Below are 26,991 nucleotides of genomic sequence, written 5' to 3'. Positions count from 1 at the left end.
GCTTGTCTAATAACAGCTTGCAGACCCCTCCGTTTGGGGGATCCTCAGGATGTAGGTGATATCTCAGCCTCTGGGAGTGAATAAGAGGCCCTGGGGAAAGTAAATAGTTTTAAAAAAGGGGGAAAGATATGGACCAAATCCTGAATGGCACCAACTTTTAAAGGGAAGACCAGAGAAGAAAATAGAAAAGTAAGAGAGAGAATTGTGAGATTATGTATTACAGGACCTGGGAGAGGAGAGAGTTCCAGGAATGATGAACTATAATAAGTCAATAGTAATAAATGTCATAAAATTATCAAGTAATCTAAGGACAGAGAAATGTCATTTGAATATAATAAGAGGTCACTGGGGCTCCACTTACAACTAAGATGGAGTAACAGGACCCAGATTTACCCTCCTACCTTAAACAAGTAAAATCAAATCAAACAGTGGGGTTTTCAGACTTTGGACAACAGATTGCACAAGACCGTAATCTCTGGGGATACATAATAAATTGAGACTTATAATTGTGCCGTCTTACAGAGTTTCCAAGTAATAGCATTGGAAGGGGAACCCAAACAGAACCAGGTGGTCTTGCTGATTTGTGGTGACGTATTTGGGGATTCAGGGAGGCCAAGTTGGCTAAAATACATAGGTGAGGAGAGGAAGAGTGTCACAGAGCAGAAACTCCAGAGATCTGCTGAGGAATGCTGATCAGTGCATGCTTGTGAGGATATTGCTGAGGCTGGAGAAAGGACTCCCAGAGAGGAGGCGATGGATCGAAACCTGAAACTCACACAGACCCAAGAGTTCACGTTGCCACCAGTCAGAATAGAAAGACCTCCTAATGTATGGGCACTGAATATAGTGGGGCCAAATTAGCCCCGGACAAAAGATCATTCTGGACTTCCTTAACAAAGATCATAAGCAAGCCTTGAAAGGATCAAACTGTTTTCAAGTAACTTAACTATGACCCACAATGCCCCCAAATATTTAAAAGAATATTAAAAAAAATTCCATCTCCCAACAGTGTAAAATTCACAATGTCTGGCGTGCAAAGAAGCAGGAAAATATGACCTATAATGAGAAGAATCAAACAATGGAGTAGAATGGAAATAGAATTAATTGACAAGGACATCAGAACAGATTAAACTGTAAAATTTTGAATGTTGGGGAAAAAAGGTGGAAGGAAGCATAAACATAATAAAAGAAAGCTACAAAAAAGCTCAAATCAAACTTCTAAAGATGAAAAATACAGTATCTGAGATAAAAATTCACTGGATGGGATTAACAGCAGATTAAACACTAAAGAAAAAGAGATTAGTGGGTTTTAAGATGTAACGATAGATACTATTCAAAATGAAACAAAAAGGAGTGTAAAATAAAAATGAAAAGAACATCAGTGATCTGTGGACATCAAGTGGCCAAACATATAAATAATTATTTGCAGAAGGAGAGGAGAGGGGGACAGAAAAAATATTTGAAAAACCAACATCTGAAATTTTTCTAAATTTGATGAAAACTATGAACTCACAGATCCAACATTGTGAACAAATCTCAAGACTGAAGAAAACCACATCAAGATATATCATAAACAAATTACTGGAAAACAGTGGTTAAGAGAAAAACCTCAAAATCAACCAGAGAAATGAGAAAGTCTTCAGTCAGTTTATCAGTTTGGTGAAATGCTGGCAGGCTGGTGACTATGAATTGGTGAGTGACCGGAAGGTAGGGGAGTGGAGATACAGAGCCGAGATGACTCCTTTGAGAAAAGCTCAAGTGCGAATGAAGGAGAGATAGGAGCATAGCACCCAAAGCGGATTTTGTTTGTTTGTTCTTTTAAATGAGAAAGACTTGAGCAAATTTATAGATTGAGGATAATGTCAATGATGATAATAATAAAATAACTGCCATTGATCAGGCTCTTATTTGTGTACCAGACACTATACCAAATACCTTACGTATAATTATTCATTTTGTTTTCACTATAGACATACGAGATTGGGACTACTTTTGTCTTTTACAGCTGAAGAAACTGAGGCACAGATTGATTAAATATGACTCCAAGTTACAAAGTTAAGAAGTAGTAGAGTGGAACAAAACAAAGAAAAAAGAGACAAACAAAAAAACAGACTCAAATATAGAAAACTGGTGGTTACCAGAGGGGAGGTGGGTGGGGAGATAGGGGAAATAGGTGAAGGGGATTAAGAGTACTGTATGGTGACTAACATAACATAATAAATAAATACATAAATTCATAAATAAGTAAATTTTTAAAAAGAGAACACTTATCATGATGAGCACTGAGTAACATATAGGATTGTGGAGTCACTATATTGTACACCTGAAACTAATGTAACACCGTACACTAATTACACTGGAATTTGAAAAAGACAAAAAAGTAGAGCTGGAATTCAAATCGAAGTCCACTTGTGATGTACTTGACTACAATACCAGGCTGAGCCAGTTAAGAGGGAGAAAGAGAGATTATAAAGGAAAGGAAGGTATAGCTGATGCTTTAATGCCTAGAACAAGGTAGGAGAGTATATATTTGAAAACACAGTTGGATAGGTTTGCCCTAATCAAGAGGAAAGGAGGTTGCGATTTGGGGAAAGAAGTTAGGGGTAGGTGTGGCTGTAGATGATGAGTTCAGGTGGCTTAATTTTGTTTGGTGAATGAGCTAGGTATATGGGAAAGCTAAATCTTAATATAACAATCAAGGGGAAAAGTCAAACAATAGGAGTGATGAAGCACTGTTGAGAGCTCAATTGCCTTTGGAAACTGCTTCAAATGGCCAGGTTGTTTATTTCTAGCAGAGAAAGGGAGAGCGTGAGTGGGAGACAAGGATGGTAAGGACTTATGCTTTCAAGTTTATGCCACTCCCCAAAGCCCACCATTTATCGGGATAAGGCCAAACCAGTAGGTAATGTCAAAGAGGCAGTAACAATAGAGTAGGTTAATAACCATGGTCACTGTGGTGGCCCTGCACACACCCACACAAACACCTAATTGTTTCTTCATGCTGACCCCCTTCCACATAAGTTCACTTGGTGAAAGTTCTTACTTTCCTTGGAATGTCCTAGAATTTCCATGTTTGAAATTTTTTCCGTATCACTACATGCTGTTCATGAATCATGAACTCTTGTTAAACTTTCAGCTCTAGAGTAAATGTTTCCTTCCAGTCTCAATTACCAACAAGGCAATTCAGTAACACAATTATCTATTGTGAAATCATATTTATGAACTTCATGACATTATATCTAACCTTTCGTTACGTCTACCCTTTGACAATTTGAGTTGGGTCTTATGCTCTGTGCCTTAGATCCTGCATTTTTAAAACATGACAAACTTGGTTTCTGTGCTCAGTGTGAAAATGCAACTATTTTTTCCATGTTTATGTTCATGAGTGAAGCATTTCATCCACTAGAATGGACTCTGAAGTTCCCAACCAGAGAAAGACCTGCTTACGGAGACAGTTTACAATTTCACAGAAAAGTCACTGTTAGATCAATATTACATCCAGATTATGAATTTTATTTTTAAGGAGGCTAGAATCCATTCTTCACAGTTTGATCTTTTTCTTTTCTTTTTTAAATGATTTTATTTATTTATTTGACAGAGAGAGAGCATGAGCAGGGGGAGGGGCAGGCAGAGAGAGAGGGAGAAGCAGGCTCCCCGATGAGCAGAGAGCCTGGCATGGGGCTCCATCCCAGGACCCCGGGATCATGACCTGAGCCGAAGGCAGACGCTTAACTGACTGAGCCACCCAGGCACCCCTGATCTTTTTCTTTTTAAGAGATATTTATTCTTAGGAGAGTAGACCAAATAAAAGCTTATCAATCTTCTTTCTAAACATCAATGACTTAAATTTTTTCAATTTATGTAGAAACTACGAAGAACGAACACATACCAGATATTTTGCTCTGTCAGCTTTCTTCACAGGTTTGTAGGCATCAAAGGCAGTCTGGCTACTGGGGTGATGGAAACAGCAAATAGGAAAGGAAGCCTCTCTTGCCTTCCTGCTTTTTCTGTAGTCATAAAACCTGCCAACGTGCACCCCTGGCCTACCTGCCATTGGGCTTCAATTAACTGGTATTTTAGAAAAGACTCAACTTAATACAGCTGAGTTTTCCCTAAGTCTGAGCTAGAATCTGCTGTATCTGCCAGTAGGATCTGAACACGACACTCTCTAGTTTGAAATTCTGCTCTGAATCCTTACTGTGTACAGCAATAGTTTTCAAGCATATTTTAATAGCCTTTTATTATTAAAAGCAATACATGTGTTGGAGAAAATTAGAAAATACAGATAAGCAAACATAAAAATACAAAAACCAAACATTCTTACCACCCAAAGAACATCATTTTAACAACTTAGTTCTTATCCTTCTAGATCAATACCTTATTGATATTCACTATTTGATGAATTGCTATCATATTCTCCTTTAATTCTTTAAATATGGTTTGCTTTCATTATTTGGACATATTTATAATAGCTGCTTTGAATTCTTTGTTAAGTCCAACATCTGCACCGCCCCTCAAAAGAGATTTTGCCCTTTTTTCCCCCTATTTCTTTGAAGGACTCATAATTTTTTGTTGATAAGTGGATATTTTAGATAATATATTGTAACAACTCTGGTTTCTGATTCTCCCCAGGCTTCTTCTTGTTGCTGTTGGGTTTGTGTTATTGTTGTTCATTTGTGTATTTGTTTAGTGACTTGGCTGGACTAATTCTGTGAAGTGTATCTCCCCCATAATGTGCAGCCTCTGATGTCTCTGTGTAGATATTCTTTCCCTGTTTTTATTCTTAACCTTGTCCCACCCACCTGAAGAGGTCTTTAGCAATAGGAAGGTGGGGCAGATGAGCTCTTCACTGGCTGCTAAGCCTGCCCAGAATAGTTCTTCCACAACATGGGGCTAGGGGTAACGGGTGCGGTTCATGGTTCAAATGCCACAGTCGGCTACTGTTGTTTCAGATTTTGTTAAATAAATATATCTCAATATTTTGCATGCCCTTAGGGCAATTTCTAGGGACTTTAAATGGTTGTGTTAGATAATTTTGATGAGTTGAGTCAATGTTTCTTTGAGGGAGAGGATTCATCAAGCTCCTCACATGACCATTCTGGAAGTTCCACCCTCTGGAAGTGGTCTGTAATTTATAATCTTATTCATTTGCTTTAACTTACACTATAGAGAAAATAACTGCATACTACCGAATATGGTCATTTACTCACAATAAAACTACTGAGTGTAGTGTAAGCATTCTGTAATTTCTTTTGTGTCTATCTTCTCAAACTGTGAGCTACTATAGCGGAGGACCTATGACACCGTTGCTTCCGCTTCTATCACGCAGGGCAGTAGGTGAGAGGTAATGTCTTTTCAGCTTGAAAACAAAATTATAAATACTGTATGCATTTGTAAACATAAGAGTCCAAAATTACCTTACACACATACAAACACACGTTCTCACCCTTCATAACTTTTTCCCAGTAATTTTTCTCCTTTAAGAGGGCCCAAATGCAAAGCTGCTGCTTCTCCTTTTTTTGTTTTTTTTTTTTTGGTAATATATTAGGCCTTAAAAGCACAGTGCTTATGTCCTACACCATTTTTAGGAACCACTGAAAATGTTTGAGATCTGAAGTAAATTACATATTAACTCAAAAATGCAGAAAGAAAACTGAAGAAACAAAAGAAATATGTTTAATGAAATATCTATAAAATGTAACGAGGTCAACCTACCAATAGCAACTCAGCACTTAAAAAATTACATGTAAATTATATTTAGGTGGCATATGAATACATTTTAAGATATTTGATATAGCCAGAAGTAGAACCTTCTCAAAGGGCTTAAAAATTACCCAGTATGGAGGTTCCTCAAAAAGTTAAAAATAGAATTACCCTAAGATCCAGCAATTGCACTAGTATTTACCCAAAGAATACAAAATTACTAATTCAAGAGGATACATGCATCCTGAAGTCAGTCAGAGGAAGACAGATACCATATGATTTCACTTGTATGTGGAATTTAATAAACAAAACAAACGATCATGGAGGGGGAAGCGGAAAGAGAGAGGAAAGCCAAGGAATAGACTCTTCAGTATAGAACAAATTGATGGTTAAGGTAGGGGGAGATACGGGTGAAATCGGTGATGGGGATTAAGGAGGGCAGGGGGCACTTGGTGTGATGAGCACTGGGTGTTTTATGTGTTGAATCCTTAAATTGTATACCTGAAATTAATATTACACTGTATGTTAACTAACTGGAATGCAAATAACTAAAAAAAAAAATCTTGTTTACTGTATGTCAGCCATATATAGAAAATGAGGGTTGTGAGGAATGGGACCCAGTCTGGCACCAGGTTGTAAGTCCCTCGCAAAGGATCCCAAACACTTTCACAAAAGAGAGAAAGTTTCACGGTGCATTTTACAATGTTTTTTCTGCCCTGATTTGGGTAGAGAGACCAAGAAAGCCCACCGTGGAGACTCTGACCTTCCCATTTTATCAGTTACGTTCATTCATTTGCTTGTGCGGCGTGTGTTTGCCAAGTAGCCGCACTGTGCATGGGCTTCTACTGGTTAAAGACACCCTGAAGAACAAGGCGACCCAGGCCCCTTCCTCATGGTGCTTATACAAGGAGCTGGGCAGTCACGTAAGTCGATTTATTCCTGCAGATTGTAGTATATGTTATGAAGTACAGCATTCTTTTGGGGTCGGGGGTGTGTATGGGTATCTGTCTTAATTTAGAAGTCAGAGAAGGCCTGATAATGGATTGGTATTGAAACTGAGGTATGAAGAAAGAATTGGGGCCCAGGAAGAATGAGAAATGGCCAACACAGAGGCCCTAGGGAAGGAAGGAGATTCATGCATTTATGGAAATAAAAGTCTGGAGCATTAGGAGCCTGAGGAGCGGGTTTTGAAAGGATACTGGGAGGGAGCAGGGTCATACAGGACCTCAGGGGTCATCCCCAGGGTCTTGAATTCTCTTCCACTTGAGTTTTGAACACCCAGCATAGCAAAACCTTGTTTGATTTTTTAAAAAATCTCCCTGGAAAGTAGATGGGGGCCTGAGTGGACACAGGGACGGGGAGGGGGAGAGTGGGAGGTTTTGCAGTAGTCCAGCCGAAATGGGATGGGGCTTGGACTAGTGGGATTAGGGAAAGGAGAGGAAAACGGATAGACTCTAGAAATATTTTGGAGGTAAGAATAACACGGCACTGATAAACACAACTCTTTTCTTGGGGCACCTGGGTGGCTCAGTCATTAAGCGTCTGCCTTCGGCTCAGGTCATGGTCCCAGGGTCCTGGGATTGAGCCCCGCATCGGGCTCCCTGCTCCCGAGGGAAGCCTGCTTCTCCCTCTCCCACTCCCCCTGCTTGTGTTCCCTCTTTCGCTGTGTCTCAGTCTGTAAATAAATAAATAAAATCTTTAAAAAAATTAAAACCCACAAATCTTTTCTTTAGTTCCATTTTTTGATACTATGTCAGCAGCAGTTCAGTTAAAGTCAAACCTAATACCAATGCTCATTGCATTATAGTAAAACTTTAGTGTTTCATGTTGTGCTCTGATGTCTATTACTATTTATCAACTAAGAGAGTAAATCAAAAGTTCTCTTGCCAGAAATGAAAAAGGAACAAATAATATCACTTTCTGCACCCAATAAACTTGCATGCTTTTTGGCTGTAGAGGCAGAGAGATTGTGGGACAGGAGAGTGATCATGGGTTTTTGGAGCTGGACCACTTGGGTTTACATTCTGACACTGCCTTTAACTAGCTCTGTAACTTGGAAACAAATCACTTTCTCAACTTTAGTTTAAAATGGAGATAATCCCTACTTCACAAAACATTTCTGACAATGAAATAATTGATGTACAGTGCTTGCTCGTAATAGATGCTTGATAATTATTAGTTCTCTCAACTTACAAATAGCCATCCTGGTCATCTATACCATTTAGGTTATTTGCTAAACCTAGAAATATGTTTTTCAGAATTGGAAGAATTTAACTCAATTCCTTCCCTCAATTTACAGATGAAGAAATGATAGTCTAGAGAGGTAAGAGTCTTGCCAGGAACACAGAGATTACAACAGACAGAGTAGAATCATTTTCTCCAAACACCCAGCATCTTTGTAATACCCCACATTGCCTGGTATGTTTCCTCTCTAATGTTAAATGGGAAGATTTTACAAGATATCTCTGCTTTAGGCATAAGGGCGATGGCTAACGGTGATCTTGTATTCTCTTTGCTAGTTACACAGTATGGGAAAACTTCCTGGAACCAGAATGGCAGAGTTAAAAGCCAAGTACACCTTGCTGCATGATACCGTGGTAAGGTAGGCTATTTGCTCATGTGGAGACATCTTTTATCATATTTATATTTCTCTGTGTGTGTGTGTGTGTGTGATGGGCTCTATCTTGATTTTTATTCTCTCAGGCCTTGAGGCAAAGGGTTGAGTTCAAGTAGTTTGAGAAGTGATACCAGAAATTATCACGGGAGGATGGGGAAGTGAGATGGGGAAGGGAGCAATCTAGCCGGGGGTGTGCTTCTCGGTAGGTTTACGCTGTGGCCAACTGGTGCTCAGTCTCACTGAGGACCCTCTGAGGGTGTGGCACACACCTCACAACTCTCCCACCAAAGGGTGAGGAAACTGGGATATTTGTCCACTGTTTTCCATCCCTTGTTGACTAACAATTGCTCCTGGGGAGCAGAGCTCCTGGCACTTCGAGCATGCCCCCTGAGAAGCCAAGCAAGTTCCTAGGGCCAGAGAAAGCTCTCAGGCAGAGGCACACAGGTGCTGTCAGTGTGTAAGGGAACTGTCCACCAGAGCTACAGGTGACCCCAGAGTGGGCTGGGGGGGTGGGATTTGGTAGGATACTGACATTTTCTGCTACAGGACACTCTTGTAGGATTCTCTGCTCCCCATCTCTCTTCACCACTCAGAAGTATAGGTTTGAGCACAACCCCAGCCTACATCTGTTGAGACATTGGTCTTCTCACCTCTTCCACCTACCCTAGGCTACTCTCCTTAGCCTAGTCCCAATCAGCAGCAGGTGAGAATAGGCTTCCACAGGATAATTCCACAAAGTTTTCTAAGCACCTGCTATGAACCACTGGGAATCAAGGGAGAAAGAGAGTGAAGAAGGGAAATCCAGTTCTGCGGCTACTCCTTACTATTCCCCATCTTCCTTCTTCATTTCCCCATAACCTCCTGCATCATAACCTTGCATGACGTCTTCACTAAAAGCCAAGGAGAGACAGCAGTGGATAGAAACTCCATCCCACCATTCCCATCCATCCTCTCCCCCAATCTTCAAACATTAGCCCTACTTCTTTTCCTGCCCAGAGTCAACTTGGCTACTTTGAGGATGGGAGCATGAGGGAAGAGTGAAGCACCAGGAGAGCAGAGCTGCCTCCCTATGCACCCTTCACTTTCACTGCACTGCCTGCTCACTCAGCTCCATCCAAGTTCCTAACAACCGTCCAGCTCTGGTTCCTCCTCTTCTTCCTCAATGCCAGCCTCGAGCCAACGCCTCATCCCCATCCCTCAAGGAGACTCCATTTCCCACAACTGGCCCTGACTGCCAGGGTGTACACAGAGTGCTCAAGACTCAGGAACTTGGAGGATTTAGATGGGAAGTCTGGGGTAAGCTTTTTCAACATACTTCACACTGCTTAAATGGGAGGGGGATGGAAATCCATGCAGTTCTCAGGGCATCCCTCCAAGTCCCTTTGCAGATACAAGGAATACTGCAACATTTCTCACCCTCCAGATAGCTCTGATCTAGAGCTCCGCAAAGCTTTGTGGGGTGCTGATTTGGCTTCCTCCTTCCCTGGCCCACAGTTCAGTTCCCTGGGCCCCAGTGATGGACAACAATGTAGGACCAAGGCTATGGTGTTCTTTCTTCCTACTTCCAGGTTGTGTTGCAAAACCCTCACTTCCCTTCTGCTATCCACATTTTACCTCCTCTTGACCCTTTAGTTCCCTCTCTTGTCATTCGGAACACCCACCACCCTCTCCCACTCCCCCTGCCTGGTGGGTGAGAATGGCATGAAGACACGCTCTCCACTCTTGCTGCTGAGGTTTTAGCATGGCAGATACAGCCTGGAAATGCTGAACTGAAACCGAATGAGCTTTGCGTTGGAACCACATTATAGACGCTGTTAAATTCTCTTCTGCTGACTCTGTATTTCAAATCCATGTGGGTAAATTAGCATTTGTGTTCTGGTGAGAACCCTAGCCACCTTGTCCACTCTCTTTCTGGGGGAGATCAGGCACTGGCCCAGGTCAACGCTTCACAATTCCGCAGCTGAAAACTCATATTAAGATCAGGCAACTTTAGATTTGCAAAGTGTATTAAAATGCAAGGGACAAGACCTAGATAGGGAATCCCTCTCAACTGTGACATTCAAGTCCAGTTCTAGCCAGACATTGAAGATAGGATCAGAAATCTATAAGGTAGTTTAGGTCCATAATTCTATAGGAGAATTTTTCTTCCTAGTTGCCTAGTAAAAGTGTCATTAGAAAACTCTGTTGTTTCTTAGTTCACTAAGGAGGAAAAGATTTTCCTACAGTCAGCTCAGGAGAATTCAGGAATTAGAGAAAGCCAGCACTGCTGGGGCAGTTGAAGGGAGGACCCACTCTTCTCCTTATTATCAACCCCCTACCCCCTCAGTCCGGGAAGTCATGATTATTCTTCAAAGTCAAATACAAATACCACATTCCCATCCAACTCAATGCTCCTGTTTCTCCCACCATCTTGAGTTAGACACTAGTGGTAGTAATTGTCACCTGGTATTCCAGCTACCTATTCTATCCATTCCCCTTGCGAGATTGTGAGCTCCATTCACCTCTAGTACCTGGTACAACACTTGGCACAAAAATATCAGTGTATTGAACTGAACCCAGTAATGGAAGGAACCGGGAGCAGTGTGGACACGTTCCCTCCTCTCCTTGCTAGACCCCCCATGTGAGCTACTTCGGGTGTTAGAAGTACACCCTTCTCATTATTTGAATCTGTTTCATGGAACCAGCACACAAGAGTCCGAGGTCCAACTGCTAGAGGATGCCAAACGTTTCACCGAGCAAATACAACAGCAGCAGTTTCGCCTGCAGCAAGCTGATAATTTTCCTGAGGCATTCACCACCGAGGTCTCTAAAATGCGAGAACAACTTCTCAAGTACCAAAACGAATATAATGCAGTGAAGGAAAGAGAGTTCCACAATCAGTACAGATTAAATAGGTAAGTGCACACGTCTCTCAAACACACTGAAGAGAAAGTTGTGCAAAGCGCTTTCCACATAATCAGAAAAATTAGACTCCATTCGGAAGGAATTTTAGGCACAATGAGTGTGAGAGGGCAACGTTAAGGTGACTACAAGCCTAGCTCTTTCCTTGGTTTCCTAGAACGGGCCATTCCCGAACAAGAAGGTTACCCAACTTCTAGAAAAAACCTCAGGTGACAGGGAGACGCCCTCAGGAGGAGATCCCTGCTGTTGTTTTCCCTGTGTCAGGAAAGCCATAAGCATCGGAAGCTGTAGCCAAAGAACACACCGCAGAGAACAAGGGCCTGGCACATGCTCTCACCCTCTCTGGCCCTGATGGTGGCCCCATGTCCCTTCAGCAGTGCCAGACCACGTGGCTGCATGGCAGGAGCCCCACAGGCGCTTTGCAGACCAACCTCTGTGAGCTGAGGGTCACATCTGGCTCCCTCTATTTTCTAATACAGCAACACGAGCCACATAGTCAACCTTATTCTCCTAAACTATTCCTAGGATCAAGAAAGGAAGTAATATCCTTTTGGAAGACACAATTACTCATCCAGATCTGGAGGATGTCATTCAGTGAACTGAAGTAGAAATGTACTGCTAGAAGGCAAAGGTTCTTTCCAAAATCTCTAACGTTCCTCCTGTAGAGGAGCAAGTCAGTGGAAGAACAAGTCAGTTTGTTCAGCAAACCACACTCTTTAGATTGAATTTCAAAATGATTACCATCCAAATTTTGTGCTCTGGTGTGCTGGGTGTGCTGGGTACTCTGCCTGGATACTGAAGAGAAAGCCAAATAATCATCACTCCTGGAATTTGTTACCTTTTAAGGTGGGAGAACTTTCTCTGGGTGTTTTTTTTAAGAGTGGGTAGCCTTTCGACAGAGCGAATATAATTCATTCCTGCTGAGAGATAAGCAAATGATTTGAGTGACTTTCTGAGGACTCTGTGAGCCCTCCGTTTTGAATCCTCTTGTTGGGGCCTGTCTTTTCAACTGGGGGATGAAGAAGGCTAGCTTACTCAGGAGAATTATATTCAGGGCAAAAAAAAAATCTGAGTCCTTTTTTGTCTTTCAGTCTAAACTTGTTTCAGGCTCACAGTGAGATCTATAAAAAGAAAGCCTAGCTATTTCTGTGCTCTGTAAGCACTCTTTCAGTTGAGAAAATAATGAAATTAAAACAATTGGTGGTTGTTCATTATTATTGAAAATATGAATGCTTGACATTTCCATGAAAGGGTAAGAGGAACATAAGTCAGTTGATATTTAAATTGTTTAAAATTTCCAAGTGTTCCTGCCAAGGAAAAAAAACCCAGCAACAACCACAACCCTTGCTTTTAGGTATAGACAGGCAAATTGTTCACTGAGTTACTTGGGATAGGGAGGGGACCGTGCATAGTGACCTACAGTGAACAAAAACATTCAGGATGCACATTTGCAGAAATGTTTAGTGTGTATTGTTTTTGGATTTGTAACACATACTATTCTAGCTTGAGCAGACTCCCTCACAGTTTTAAATATTACTAGCTCAAGAATTAACAAACTTAGTTTCATAAAAATAATGGTTCCAAAAGGAATACCAGGAAAGAATTATAGGCTATATTTCATTGGTTTTAATATATTTTATATTACATGATACAGAAACAAATTCACTCAATACTCCCTCCCCAGGAAAAAAGCAGATATTTCCATCCCCACCTAAAAATAAAGAAACTAAGCCAGTGAGAGAAAACCATTCATCCGAATATACAGATGATATTTTTCAGGTCAGCACAACAAACTCATTTTATTCAGGATCTAAATAATAGAAGCCCTAATAACTAGCACCCTTCCACCTCAATATCTTTAGGAACTTCTGAATCATTGGCAACTACGAAGAATAATATATTGTTCAAATGCTCTAGAGAAAAAAATTTTACTCTGTAATTTGGTTGATTTTCTCATGTTGTCACACAATATAAACTCTTTAATAAATGCAAATGGTGAGTATAATTACGTGGTCGGTTAATAATTAAATCTGTCACCATAGTTTTGGTTTTGAGATTAATATTGATCTCTTGAATATGCAGTTTAGGAAAGAATATATAACCTTCTTAAGTAAGTTAAATAAATATTACAAATAAATAATGAAATAAATACTATTGAGAACTTGTTTTTGAAACAAAGTAGAAGTCATTATCTTTCTAAAAACATTCTCTGAAAAGATTTTCCAATACTCTTTTCAGCCTTTTCCCTGCCTTCCTTGGTTACCTTTCGGGGCTTCTCTGCTTTCTAATAATTCCTCAGATGTGGACAGCAAATAAATTGTGTCTCTCATGCTAAATGTGATGCATTCTGACAGGTCTCAGCCCTGGTCATTTGTCACTGTCTGTCATGAGTGGGGACGTGGAGACTGGGGACACTCGTGCTGCACGTGTGCAGGACTATCCTGGGATCCTGCCCGTAGTGACTCTTTATTCTTCCTAGCTGATTCCCACCATCCCTGTGCTGTCATCCAGGGCTCAGTAGCTGTTCTCCATTCTTTGTCCGGTAGTAATAGCAAAGTTGGAACCAAGAAACAAACAGATCTGGCAAGAAAGGAACAGAGGGCGTATTTTAGCAATGCATCTGGAATTCCAGAATGTTAGCTATGACTGAGGGGCATCCAGGTCATCAGGATTAGTAAGGAAATACTCACAGCTGGAACAGATTTTACTTTCTAAACACTTTTTTAAAAACCTTTCCTGCTCTCCCCATGGAAACCGAGAACAGAATGAGCTTAGAACAGGTTTTGCAGGGTGTAGTCTTCATAACTGAAAAAGAAGCACCTGAGAAACTTGTTTAAAAGGCAGATCCAACCCTAAAACTAATGATTCCCAATTTCTGTCCAAGCCTCCCAGCCCAGGCAATGTGTGAATGTTTTACAAGCTCCCTCTGTGATTCTGAGACATGTCAAACTTTAACAACTGTCGGCCCCAAAAGTGGTTCTCAGCCCTGACTACACATTAGAATCACCTCAATCTTCCCTCAGTGACCAACCGTCTATGCTTCAGCACCTCCTGACGGGAGCGCACAGCCTCCCACAGCAGCGCATTCGGGCTTTGGACCGCGTGACTCTTAGATGTTTATTGCTCGTACTGGTTCAAAAACCTACCTCTTGCGATTTCCACCCACTCAGGCTGTTTCTACTATGGGTGGTGGAAGATGCCTCTTGCACATGACAACATACAGGACTTCTGTATTGTCTCTTCACTCACGAGTCCTTAAAACCAAAACCCTTTGATGACATGGTTTCAGTTAGGACTCTCTTGCTGCAGAAAAGAAATGAGTCCCTGGAGGAATTTTGACCCTGAAGCACCCCTTAGCCAGGAAAGCAGGAAGTGTCAGGCAAATTTAAACTTTAATGTCAATTTAAAAGGTTAGGAGTTAATATATATCAAGAGGCACAAAAGTGGTTTTCCTTTATTTCAGTAATGCCATGCAAAAAGGAGACTCTAAAAGGAGAAAAAAAAAAAAAAGAATGCATACGGATATTTACTACATTATTACTTTTTAAAAGTGAAAAACTGAAAGCAATCTAAATTTTTTTTAAAGATTTTTATTTATTTGAGAGATCTAAATTCTAAAAAAATAATGGAATATTTAAAATAATAATGTATTCCAGAGGCTGGCAGCTTGGTATTGAGTCAGAGCTAGGTTTCTAGGTTTGAATGTCAGTTCAGCCTTGACTGTGTGACTTTGGAAAACGTGCTCAGCTCCTGTTTCTTCATTTGCACAATGAAGAAAATGATACCTACTTGATAAGTTCTGAAGTTTAGAAATGATGCATGTAAATTACCTGATATAGGGACAGTGAAAGATAGATGATATTTAGGATTATTTTATTATGCGACATCCACACACTAGGGAACTTTGAAACTATTAAATTGTTAATTACAAAGTCTGAAGATATTTTTAATTGGGAAGATATTTTTAATTACATGTTGGGTAAAAATGGATTCAATCATATGTACACATTTTGTATACTATTATTAAAAGATACAAGAAAAGTAACAATGATCAACTGTGTGTGATGGGGATGGGATTATGAATGATATATTTCTCTATAAATAGGAAAATATGCGTCCTTTAAAGGAAAAAAATCGGTTTTTCTTAATAAAAAACGCATGATAGAAATGTAACTAGTTTAAAATGTCCTAAAGAATTAGCCATCTTATGTTTGCTTAAAGAAAAGATCATCTTATACTTATTTAAAGTAAAGGCTGTGAGTCTTACCTTGTGGGAAAGCTTCATGTCACCATTTTTCCAACTCGGACATTAAGGCGGCCTTTACAACCAAAATATGGCAGCACACTACCACCCCCTCGTGGCAGCCTGGGTGAGGTGTAGGATCAATAGGTTGGAAGTAGACTATTGTCATTTTGTAGGCAAGCTCTAAATGCAAAGGCATACGTATTCAAAACTCTGAAAGTTCAACTTCAGCTTGTGGCCCAGACAGATGACTTATATTAAATTCCATGTGGCACATACTTCTTACACTAACCTTAGTTTACATTATTGCAAATAAAAATTCATAAAAAGGAAACCTGGTGTGCATGCACCTTTAGCTCCAAGTTCCCAGACCTACTGGCTAGCGAGATCTCCTTATTTGATGGAGCCAATGGAAGGCACTGCAGTAATCCAGGCAGGCACTGGTTCATTGCAAATAGTATAAAAAAAGAAAAGGCCCAGGGGCGCCTGGGTAGCTCAGATGGTTGAACGTCTGCCTTCGGCTCAGGTCATGATCCCAGGGTCCTGGGATCAAGTCCCACATCAGGCTCCCTGCTGTGTGGGGAGCCTGCTTCTCCCTCTGCCTCTCTCTCTCGCTCTCTCTCTGACTCTCATGAATAAATAAATAAAACATTTTAAAAAATAAATAAACAAGGTCTTTATCTAAAAAAAAAAGAATCCCTGGAGGAATTCTGCCAGAGCCTGCCTGGAAGGGGTCAGAATCTAGGGAGGAGGTCGTGCTACCAAGTAGCTATAATGTGATGAGATAACTGTTCTAATGCGTGAGTGTACACAGTGTTCTGGGAGGACTGGGGAGGAAGCACCTAACTGTGAGTCATGGAAGCCATCACAAAGAATGGCCACCAGGTTACCTGGCAAACAAACATGGGAGGCACATTCTAAGAGAAAGCAGAAAGTTATTACTGCAGAAATGGCTTACTCTTTTGTACATTGTCAAATTTGTTGGTTTTTGTTTTTTTACAGCTTAACAGAAGAAAAAACTCTCATAATAAAGGAATTTGAGAAGATACCTAAGCCAGGAGTAAGTCTTAGATGGTCTACAGTTTGTTAAATACAACTGGATTCAAACATCCCTTTTGATAAATATTAATGTTTATCACAACAACCATACCCTGAGACATCTGAAAGATCCAAGAGTCTTAGGTTGGATAATGCTGAAAGGAATAACTTCTGGAATACACACAGTGATGCCTATTACAGGCTTAGCTATCTGGCATCTAGTTTAGGTTGTGTTTAGTTGGACACTATCTGCTTTGTTTTTAGGGGGAAAAAAAAAGGATCTGTGGTTGGCATGTAAAAACATTATTTTTGCATAGTTGTTACCCTCAGAGCTTCCTGAACATCTCAAGCTTACTATGAGAAATTTTCAGGAAGGAGATGTATCACTAACTATTCCTGCATCACAAAGTGCCCCAGAATTGAGTGGCTTAAAGCAGCCAACATGTCTTTTTTTTTTTTTTTTTTTCTCTCACAGTTTTGAGTTCTTCTGGTCTGAGCCGGTTCATTTGGGGCTGGATGGTCTAGGATGGCTTCATTCGTGTGTCGGCCAGTTGGCAGGCTAGTTGGTCTAAGATTATATGTCACCAGTTAGTCATATAATGGTGGGTTTCCAGCCTCAGGAAAGAGACAGACAGCCTCAAGTAATGGCAAACCCCAACACACAAGACTTTTCAAGCCTCTGCTTTTGGAATATTTCATTGGTCCAAGCAAGTCACACGGCTAAGTCTAAACTCAAGGGGTAGAGAAGCAGGCTCTACCTTGTAATGAGAAGAATGACAAATACCCACAGTAACAGGAGGAATTTGAGTCCATTTTTCGTGATCTATCACACAAAGTAAATAGAAATGTCATTACACTTTGCACTGTTGTCCTCTTCTGAACAGTTATATTTCAAAAGTGTGTTGTTGGTGTTTTAACTCCAAGGCACAAAAACCTGTTTAGCATAGAGTAAAATACTACTTGTTACATGTGTGTGTTTGTATATGTAATATAATATATCTATATATCTATATAATATATATAAGATATACACTATAAGTACACCTAACTCTCATTTACCACACAGATTTTATGGGAAAAAGCATTTTGAATTTTAGTTCCAGATCATAGGTTCACCAATTTAACCCTTTCCCAGCAGCAGTGGGGGAGGGAGAGATGCAGAAAGCCCAGAGCAAGCTAAATGGATCCATTCACTCAGTCATTGATAATGTGGAGATTTTCTGAGTGTAAGCCTTCTCTCCTATGAGCCACACAGTCCCCAAATAATCAGTCAAGGGAACAAAGATGTGTTATGAGTCTGGGGTGGAGGGTCTTTGGGGAGAATATGAATGAGTTAGAGAAGTAATACCAATAAGAAAGTGGGGGATTAAGGAGCACAAAGGGTTGGGTTTTCCAAATATGAACTCCCTAGTCTTTAATTCTCACGTGCGACTCAGGTTAACCATAAGCCCAATAGTCAAAGATTATTTGCATCTGATGTCAAATCACAAAGCTACTAGAAAATAGGCTGGAAATTTTCACTCACGTTTTTTGGGTATGAAATAAAAATTAACTCAAAAAGGACACATTTAAAATACAGGATAGAAAGGAAGACTAGTAAAAAAAAAATACAAGTATGAATTTTATGCAAAATGTTTAATACATGTCATACTACGGTGATGCCTTTATCGAAGATGTCAGAAATTATTGTATTTAACTTTGTAAGAAATCATTCGTGAAGCTCAAAACAAATATAATAAAAACGGTGAGTAAAATTATTTTTAATGTGATTTTTGGGCAGACAGATATTTGCTCAGGCTCTATATAACCTGATAATTTTCATGACTTTTAAAGGAAATGGAGAAGAAGACGAGACTATTAAGAGAAAGCACTGAGGAATTACGTAAGGAAATAATGCAGAAGAAACTGGAAATCAAAAATTTACGGGAAGATTTGACATCTAAGCAAAAGCAATTACTAAAGGAGCAGAAGGAACTAGAAGAACTGTTGGAATATCAGGTCAACCTAAAGGTGTGCTACTTACAATTCATAAATGCTTAAGCATTGTGCCCACGTGGACATAAAGATGCCTCATTATCAAGACTAACCATGCAGGTTTGACGAGGAGGCGTAGCATCAAACAAACTGAAGTGTTCAGTGTTGTGACTGATCCACTCAAACTACACCGGGCTCTGGGAATTCACAGAAGACTTGAGAGTGTTTGGTAGTCCCTCCCTAATGTGGAACCCTTGACCCAGGGAAAAGACCTCTCTAGACCTCACCAAGCATTTTCAGCATTAGCACTGAATGTCACAAACACAATCACTTCTTTGAAGAGCAACCAGATGTCCTAACCTCTTAATTATATTTGTATAACTTTATCCTTGTCTGTTTGATTCCACTCTACTTCCTTCTCCCCATGAAAGTGATGAAGACTTTGCTTATGCATTTATGTTTTAGGAGATAATTAAAATTCATTTTACTTTGAAATATATATATATATTTCAAAAATGATTTAAATAACCTAGAGTTATTTTAAAAACAACAACATCTGAGACTCATTGGCTTAAAGGACAATTATGATTCACTTTAACCTCTTTTTCCTTAAGGGTCTTAGAGCAGTCAAACAAGACAGACCCAGCTGCTACCTGGAATGGAGGACCTGAGCAGAGACAGATTTACGAGGAGCCCAACAAAGCTAAAGCTTCAGGCCCCTCACTTCCATGAACCTCTTCCAAGGCCCTGTGCCTATTTAGCATTTGTAATTTTTTATTCTTTTTCTTAAAGAGGCCCCCCCAACAAATCCTAAGAGTCTTAGCCTTACAAAACTTGGATCTGCCCCAGGACTGAGCAAGATCCCAGGGAGAAATGCACTACACTGCCATGATGTGTACAACCTTCATGTATGTGTGTTACCCCAGGCACCAAAGTCCAGTGTGATCCCAGGCAGAAACGGCTGTTCCAGAACCCCTGCCATGTTCATAAGCTGCTTGAGGCTAAAACTAAACCTTCTGTGAGCCCACAGAGCATAGTGGAAAGTGGTACTAGACAAAGTTAGCTTCTGATCTTGGCCTTACCACTTCCTAGTTGTGTGACTTTGGGAACATCATTTAAATTCTCTCTACATGAGTCTTAGGCAGGGTTTCCTAGAAGCAGAGCTTCTAATATTCAGACAAGTATTCGTGGAGGGAGGGCACTAAGGAGAATCTGATAGGAGAGGGAGGAAAGTAGCACAGAGTTGGGAAGGAGCTGGGCCAAAATGTGTTTTCAGGAGAACTCTAGTCTCAACCTGATCCCATGCGGAACTCTAGACCATGAATGCCACCCAGAGGCAAAGGGGATGGGCTGTTATATCACCACATCCATTAGTCATTGGTCACAGAGGGCTGCCCTCTTCCCTTTACTCCCGATAAAGACAGCTCTTCTCAGCCAGTGGTGAGTAGAAGAGAGGAGAGGAGAATAAGCATGGGCTGTTAGCAGCCAACCCCTGAGGATGGGCATATAGCCATAAAGGGAACAAACAGCATTTGTTACACTCAGCTACCTCCTCTTTTTTTTTTTTTTTTAAAGATTTTATTTATTTTGAGAGAGAGAGAGAGCATGAGCGAGGGTGAGGGGCAAAGGGAGAAGCAGACTCCCTGATGCAGGGCTTGATCCCAGGACCCCGAGATCATGACCTAAGCCGAAGGCAGTTGCTTAACCAACTGAGCCACCCAGGTGCCCCAGCTACCTCCTCTTTAAACTGGTAACAACCTTAACTATCTTATAAGGTCCCTCTGAGTATTAAGTGAAATAATTAAAGCACCCTGCATAGTACAGGACAGATAGCAGGAATTCTGTACATTGTAGTCCTCTCCTCTCCATTTAATTTTCTTGTCTTAACTACTTCTGGTCTAAGACTACATAATTTAACATGGTTCCATTTCTTTACTAGGATGAAGTGGTCCACCATCAAACTGTTCCTGTACAAATTGGAAAAGAGATAGAAAAAACAACACGCAAAAAAGTGTATGATTTAATATTATTTTTAGGCTCTCCCAACCAGGTCCCCCCACAAGTTATGTGTGCATGCTAAAACAAGAATATTATCCATTGAACACATCAAATTACTATCATAACCTTCAAAATATCTGCATTTGGCCCTGTCTAGGTTGTGTGTATCAAGTTCGTTAGAAGAAAGTAATGCAGTATATTACTATCACTCATAACAGTTATGTCTTAATTTGGGGAAAATATTCTCTTTCCAATTTATAAATCGAATCTGTGTGGAGAACTCCAACAGACTTTAACAGAGCTATGCAAGAGATTAATTATTTGGACTAGGCTAAATTTCATGGTCTAGACGTGTGTCAGCCAGCCAGAAGCCTAAAGCCCAGATGACAGCAACTCTTTACTTTGCCAACTATTCACATGGGGGAACACCCCTGAACATTCAGGGTAAATTTGGAGGCAGAAATCATGAAGGAAATTCTCAAAGTTTAGAGGAACCCAAAAAGATAAAGATAAGTGAAGATACGAAAATTCTGGAGAAACAATATGATTGCTCTGGTGAGGAGGGAAAAAAAGCAGGCATTAGTAACAGTTCTAAAAACCACATCACCACCACCAAAGTTGAGAGATTCAGGGAGGCTGGTCAGGATAAGGGTAGACCCCAGGTGATGCCGCATGGGGGGATCTGGGGAGAAAGTGAGGAGGCAGGACAAATCACTGCCCTCATTGGCACTCAGAGGAGATACCCCCCATCCCCCACCCACCTGTGATCTTCACCCCACCTTTGAATTCATCACTAGCTCTTCTGTTGCCTTTTCAGGAAGTAAAATAGGTAAAGACACCATGGGCTCAAACGTGTGTGTGTGTACACATATATGTATGTATGTGTACATGTATGTATGTATCCCCCACAGAGAAATGGAAAAGAAAAAAATCGTCTTGGAATATGAACTCAAAGAGCTAAATGACTCGCTAAAGAAAGTTGAAAACAAAATTAATTCTATAATGGAAGAGAAGGAGGATGTAATAAAGGACGTTGAAGGCAAACGAGCCTTACTTGAAATCAAAGAACGAGAATATAACCAATTGGTCAAGCTCCTGGAATTAACCAGAGAGAATGAAGCAACTTCACTAACTGAAAGGTTAGTAGTATTTCTGTGTATCTATCATTTAAATTTTTCTTCAATTTATATTTGAGGATTCAACACATAATCTCAAACAGTTTTATGTTGAATCAATTAAATATTTTATAGATTTTTGAATAGATTTTTACCATTAATAAAAAATATTAGGGGCGCCTGGGTGGCTCAGATGGTTAAGCATCTGCCTTCGGCTCAGGTCATGATCCCAGGGTCCTGGGATCAAGTCCCGCATCGGCGGGCTCCCTGCTCAGCGGGGAGCCTGCTTCTCCCTCTGCCTCTCTCTCTCTGTCTCTTATGAATAAATAAATAAAATCTTAAAAAAAGATTTGAACCTAGAGCTATCCTTTAAAAATATATATATTTGGGTGCCTGGGTGGCTCAGTCATTAAGCGTCTGCCTTCGGCTCAGGTCATGATCCCAGGGTCCTGGGATCGAGTCCCACATCGGGCTCCCTGCTCGGCAGGAAGCCCGCTTCTCCCTCTCCCACTCCCCCTGCTTGTGTTCCTGCTCTCGCTATCTCTCTGTCAAATAAATAAATAAAATCTTTAAAAAAATAAAATAAAAAATATATATATATTAAATAAAGTATTTCCAAATATTTTTCCCAACCTTTACTCATCATTTTCCTCAATTTCCTATAACCAAATCTTAAGGACACAATGTATTGTATTTTTTTAAGTTTTTGAAATGTGCCTCTGAAAAGTGTATCACTGGAGTATGCTATAGTTGAGGGATTTTTCCTAAAGATGAATGGTATTTTGGAGGTAATCATGACTTTTTCCTAATGGGAATAACTCTGTGGTGCAGTTCCCTGGGAAGGTGTTAATTCCTAATTTTAAATAAAATTTCAGCCTCTGAGCCTCTGTATCTGCTAAGCCGCTATTCCATTTGCGTTTTTTGTAAGACTGTGACTCTAAATGATGCCAACTTACAAACAAAGTTGCTTTTGGCATTATTTAAAATCTGATTCTCATATGATGATAGTTCTGTATGAATATGCTGAGCATGCTGTCTTGAAAAACATGAAGGGCAGTTGATGACAAGATGACAAATCACTTTCATTTTCTCTCTTTACCTGGAACAGAGGGATCTTAGATCTCAACTTACGAAACTGTCTCATTGATAAGCAGAACTACCATGATGAACTTTCTCGTAAGCAAAGAGAAAAAGAACGAGATTTTCGAAATTTAAAAAAGATGGAGCTACTCTTAAAAGTGTCCTGGGATGCACTCACTCAAACTCAAGCACTACATCAAAGGCTTCTATTAGAGGTGGGTGCTGTACATCACTTCTTGATTTTTCAAAATCAGTACTATCTTTTTGAAGTAAAATATTTTAAGAAGTTGTTTTTGCTATCAATAAAGAAAAGGAAATCAGAGAATGCTTATTTTAAAATGCATCAAACCCATCATAAAGGCTCTGTCTTATAATGTTTTTCAATCTCTTTTTGCGAACCCAAGGTTAGGGACACGTCTTGTTTGGATCAGGCATCAGCCTGGCCAGGGGAAGCAGTTAGGCCATCCAGTTCTGGAAGAGCTCAAGGGTTCACTACACAGGAGGACCAAGTGGACTGCTATCTTTACCAGTTGAAAGAGTCATATCCAGAATGATGTCATTGTAGACTGTAACAGTCAGGGACTAGATCAAATTATGTAAATATAGATGGTCAGTGAGCCTAGACCTCAAACTAGCTAAGGGCCATCAGAACCCAGGTTACCTGGCTAATTCTGTGCAGTATCAGGGATGTACTCCAGTCAGAGGATGCTCAAGATAGCTATTATCTTCTTAATACTGTTTTGGTTCTCTCTCTCCCCACTCACGTGACACTCCCTGTGCTAACTGACCAAGCACTGCTGAAAGGCGTAAATTCTTGAGAGGACTGCATCCTTTGGTGGAAAACAGATCAATCTCTGAGATGAAGCTGCTGGATGTATAAAAACCATACCCATTCTCTTTAGCACTGTCATGCTCGGTGACCTTATGGAGGTTCAAGACCTCTGAAATTTTAACAGGAGTTTCCAACTGTGGTAGACACTTCTGATCCTAACCTACGCCTAGTTCTCCTCTTCTTCTGGGCATATAGGAAGTGTCTACTTTCTTGCATCTTTGCAGTTGAGCAGAGTCACATGACTAGTTCTGGCCAATGGGTTGTGGACAGAAGTGACACATTATCTGATTGCCAGTGTGAGACCTCTAGCTCTTTTCCCTCTCCTACTGCAGTTGTAGAAGTACATGATGATATGGAAGTGCTGTAAAATGGAAGCATCCCAAATGCCGAGCCAGTAGTTGTCTTGGGCAATTGCCTTGACTGGCCACAGGCTTTGGCAGAGCAAGAAATAAGTCTTCATGGTTTGGAGCCATGATAGTTGGGGATTGTTTATTTCTGTAGCATAACCTAGCTTCTCCTGACTGAAACACCAATCTTTAGCAAGGTGTGGACAAAATTGATTAGGGTTAGGAGTGTGACAAATGACCGTCCTGCGGTCAGATGGCACTCACAAACATTTTTTTTTTTTTTAATCTCAGTGGGGCAAAATGTGCTTTTTACACTTTTGCAAAAACAAAAAGAAGAGTTATTTATGTTTCTCTTTACCTCTAATATTTTTATTACAGTTCCAGCAGGTAGGTTAATTCTTTTATCACTGTGAAATCTCTTTAACTTTGGAAATGCTTTTTGCCTTAAAAGCTTACTTTGTCTGCTATTAGGACAATGTAAGTTATACTAGCTCTTTTTGGTTAGATTTTGCATGGTATTTGCTTTTCCATCCATTCACTTTCACTCTTTCTGTGTCCTTACTTAGATGTCTTTTATATGCAGCACATACTTTTTAATATCTGGTCTGAAAATTTCTACCTTTTAGTTCTTGTATTTAGTCCAAAAACATTTAATGTGATTATGGATCTTCTTGGGCTTATTTCTACCATATTACTATTGCCTTCTCTTTGTCCCATATCTTTTATGTTCCATTTTCCCTCCTATAGTTCCTTCTTTTGGATGAATCAAACAGATGAATCATCCTATTTCTATTTTCAGTTGTTCTATTTCCCCCATTTTAGGTATGTTTTAGTTAGTTTTCCTTCTCTTTCCATTCTTTGGCCTAAAGTGGTTAGCCTAAAGATTACAACATTCATCCTTGACTTTACTTAGAGTCCATATAGATTAATAATTTACTGCTTCCCAGACAGTGCTAGAACCTTTGAAGACTTCAACTCTATTTACCTTTGCAACTCTTATGCCTTCAAACATATTTTTAAATCCAACTTTTCAAGTTATTCTTGTTAGGAGCGTTGGTTTACCACAAGCTATGCCATCTTAGCCCAGGTCCTAGCACATTACAGTGGTTAAACTGGAACTCTGGGCAAACACGGACCCTGTGGTTACCTCCTTATATTTAAGAGTGGGACACTTAAAGGCTAGTTGGGAGCTGTTTCTGATGATGAGGCTTTCCACTATAAATTGACCTGGCTGGACACAAATACATAAGGAATGGCCCTGACTCAAGGGGAGACTGTAGTAGAATGCTCACAAGTTGTTCAGATTTTAATAAATAGAAGCTATTTATGTTAGGACACTTCTAGTTGTTAAATTCACAAAAGAGTACCCATTGAACATAAAACTAACAGCAATGAAATGTATTAAAATCCTCTGCCTTCACTGGTTTCGTGAAAAATCTGTTTTTGCCCTAGTGCGGTTTGTTTCAGTGAGAGACTAGCTTCCTCTTTGACCTGATGGCTTATAATTAGCCCAGCCACAGTCCTAGGCTGGCTGGCAGTACTTGAAAATAGTCACTCCCAGCATGAGTGAACATTTCAGCCTTGCATGCGGTCCAAAAAGGAAAGAGATAAAAGGTAAGCATGAAGGGCTCCGGCTACTCTTCAGACTTCATTTCCCCCTAGAGACTGTTGTTTGATTCTCCTGTGGCTTTTGACTGTAGAGACTCCAGAAATTCAAGCCACAAACCTCATGAAAGTTTGAAATATATTAGGAAAATATCAAAGCCTTAAAGAAACTGAGGTTCTTTTGATATCAAATAATTGGGATGTTTACTGCAACAGAATCATGTCTAACTTCTTAACTTTTATGAAAGTTACTGATGTTTATTCATGCATTTTAAATGTCTGGAAGAACAGACACGAAACTATTAACAGAGACTCCTGAGGAGTAGTATTTGAAGTGAAGGTAGGGAGCAGATGTTTAATTTCTTACTTTACACACGTTTTTTTTTTTTGGTCTGGTTGCAATAAACACGGTTTTTTTGTATGGAATGCGACTCTATAAAAACCCAAACAAAGAACTAAAATAAATAAGCTTACAAAATAAAATAAAATAAAATAAAATAAAATAAAATAAAATAAAATAAATAAGCTTACAAAATCTGCTGATATATGCAATTTGGGGCTCAAATGTAATGGTAAATATCTCAAGTCACCCCAGTATTAGAACTAGACTATAACTAGACTCAATTTGGCCAGAAGTAACAGAAATTCAATTACAGTGGCTTAAATAGGGGATTGTTTTATTCATATAATAAAAAGTCCAGAGGTGGGGCGCCTGCGTGGCTCAGTTGTTAAGCGTCTGCCTTCGGCTCGGGTCATGATCCCAGGGTCCTGGGACCGAGCCCCACATCGGGCTCCCTGCTCCACGGGAAGCCTGCTTCTCCCTCTCCCACTCCCCCTGCTTGTGTTCCCTCTCTCACTGTGTCTCTCTCTGTCAAATAAATAAAATCTTTAAAAAAAAAAAAAAAAGTCCAGAGGTAGACCCAGGATCCTCTTAGCTCTTTTTTCTGTCATCCTTAACGTGTATATTTTGTTTCGAAGCTCACAAGACCTTCCATCTTTAGGCATAAGATCACACAAAAGTGGGGAAGGGAGAGAATAAAAGGCATATGGTAGTTAACTTGGTTGACTCTGTCTTTTTAACAGGAAAACAGTCGCTGTCCCAGGAGTCTTATCCAGCAAACTTCCATTTACATTTCACTGGCCTGTCCTGGCTCATCTGGTCACTCCCAGCCAGAAAAGAGTCTGAGGAATCCTGGATATGCTGCAGCTATGAACAAAACTGGAGTTTTATTAGTAAAGGCAAAGTAGAGGGTGGATATTGGCTAGGCAACCAGCAGGCTCAGCTACCAATGGCCCACCTTGTTACTTCTTCCACAAACCAAGCATCCTTAGTTCCTGTCTGAAACTTGAGGATTGGGTTTATGGAGAATTAAGAAAGGTATCAGAGAAGTAGCTAGCCAGAACTCAGAAATAATACAATATATTGCAGTATTGTTTGTAATTCAAAACACTGGACCTAAATGTCTGAGACCTGAAACCAGGAAAATTTGTTAGGAGCCTTTCATTGACATGTAGCTAGTGAGTGTGCCCTCACCATA

General features: G+C 40.2%; 1 protein-coding gene across 1 annotated transcript in view; it reads left to right on the top strand.

Moving 5' to 3' along the window:
• The window catches only part of CCDC146 (coiled-coil domain containing 146), a 96,016-nt gene that overhangs the window by 48,585 nt on the left and 20,440 nt on the right, over window positions 1-26,991 (top strand). The window contains exons 2-8 of the mRNA XM_054505380.2: window positions 8,223-8,305; window positions 11,005-11,214; window positions 16,467-16,524; window positions 18,336-18,512; window positions 20,416-20,489; window positions 21,386-21,613; window positions 22,698-22,884. Coding sequence (XP_054361355.2) covers window positions 8,223-8,305; window positions 11,005-11,214; window positions 16,467-16,524; window positions 18,336-18,512; window positions 20,416-20,489; window positions 21,386-21,613; window positions 22,698-22,884 — 1,017 coding nt within the window. The remainder of the gene's footprint in view (window positions 1-8,222; window positions 8,306-11,004; window positions 11,215-16,466; window positions 16,525-18,335; window positions 18,513-20,415; window positions 20,490-21,385; window positions 21,614-22,697; window positions 22,885-26,991) is intronic.

Source organism: Mirounga angustirostris, unplaced genomic scaffold (assembly GCF_029215605.1).
Source record: "Mirounga angustirostris isolate CCGP_5_RB_7025 unplaced genomic scaffold, mMirAng1.0.hap1 SCAF_12, whole genome shotgun sequence".
NCBI lineage: Eukaryota > Metazoa > Chordata > Mammalia > Carnivora > Phocidae > Mirounga > Mirounga angustirostris.
Note: the sequence above shows the minus strand (reverse complement) of the source record. Positions and strands in the feature narration are given on the sequence as shown.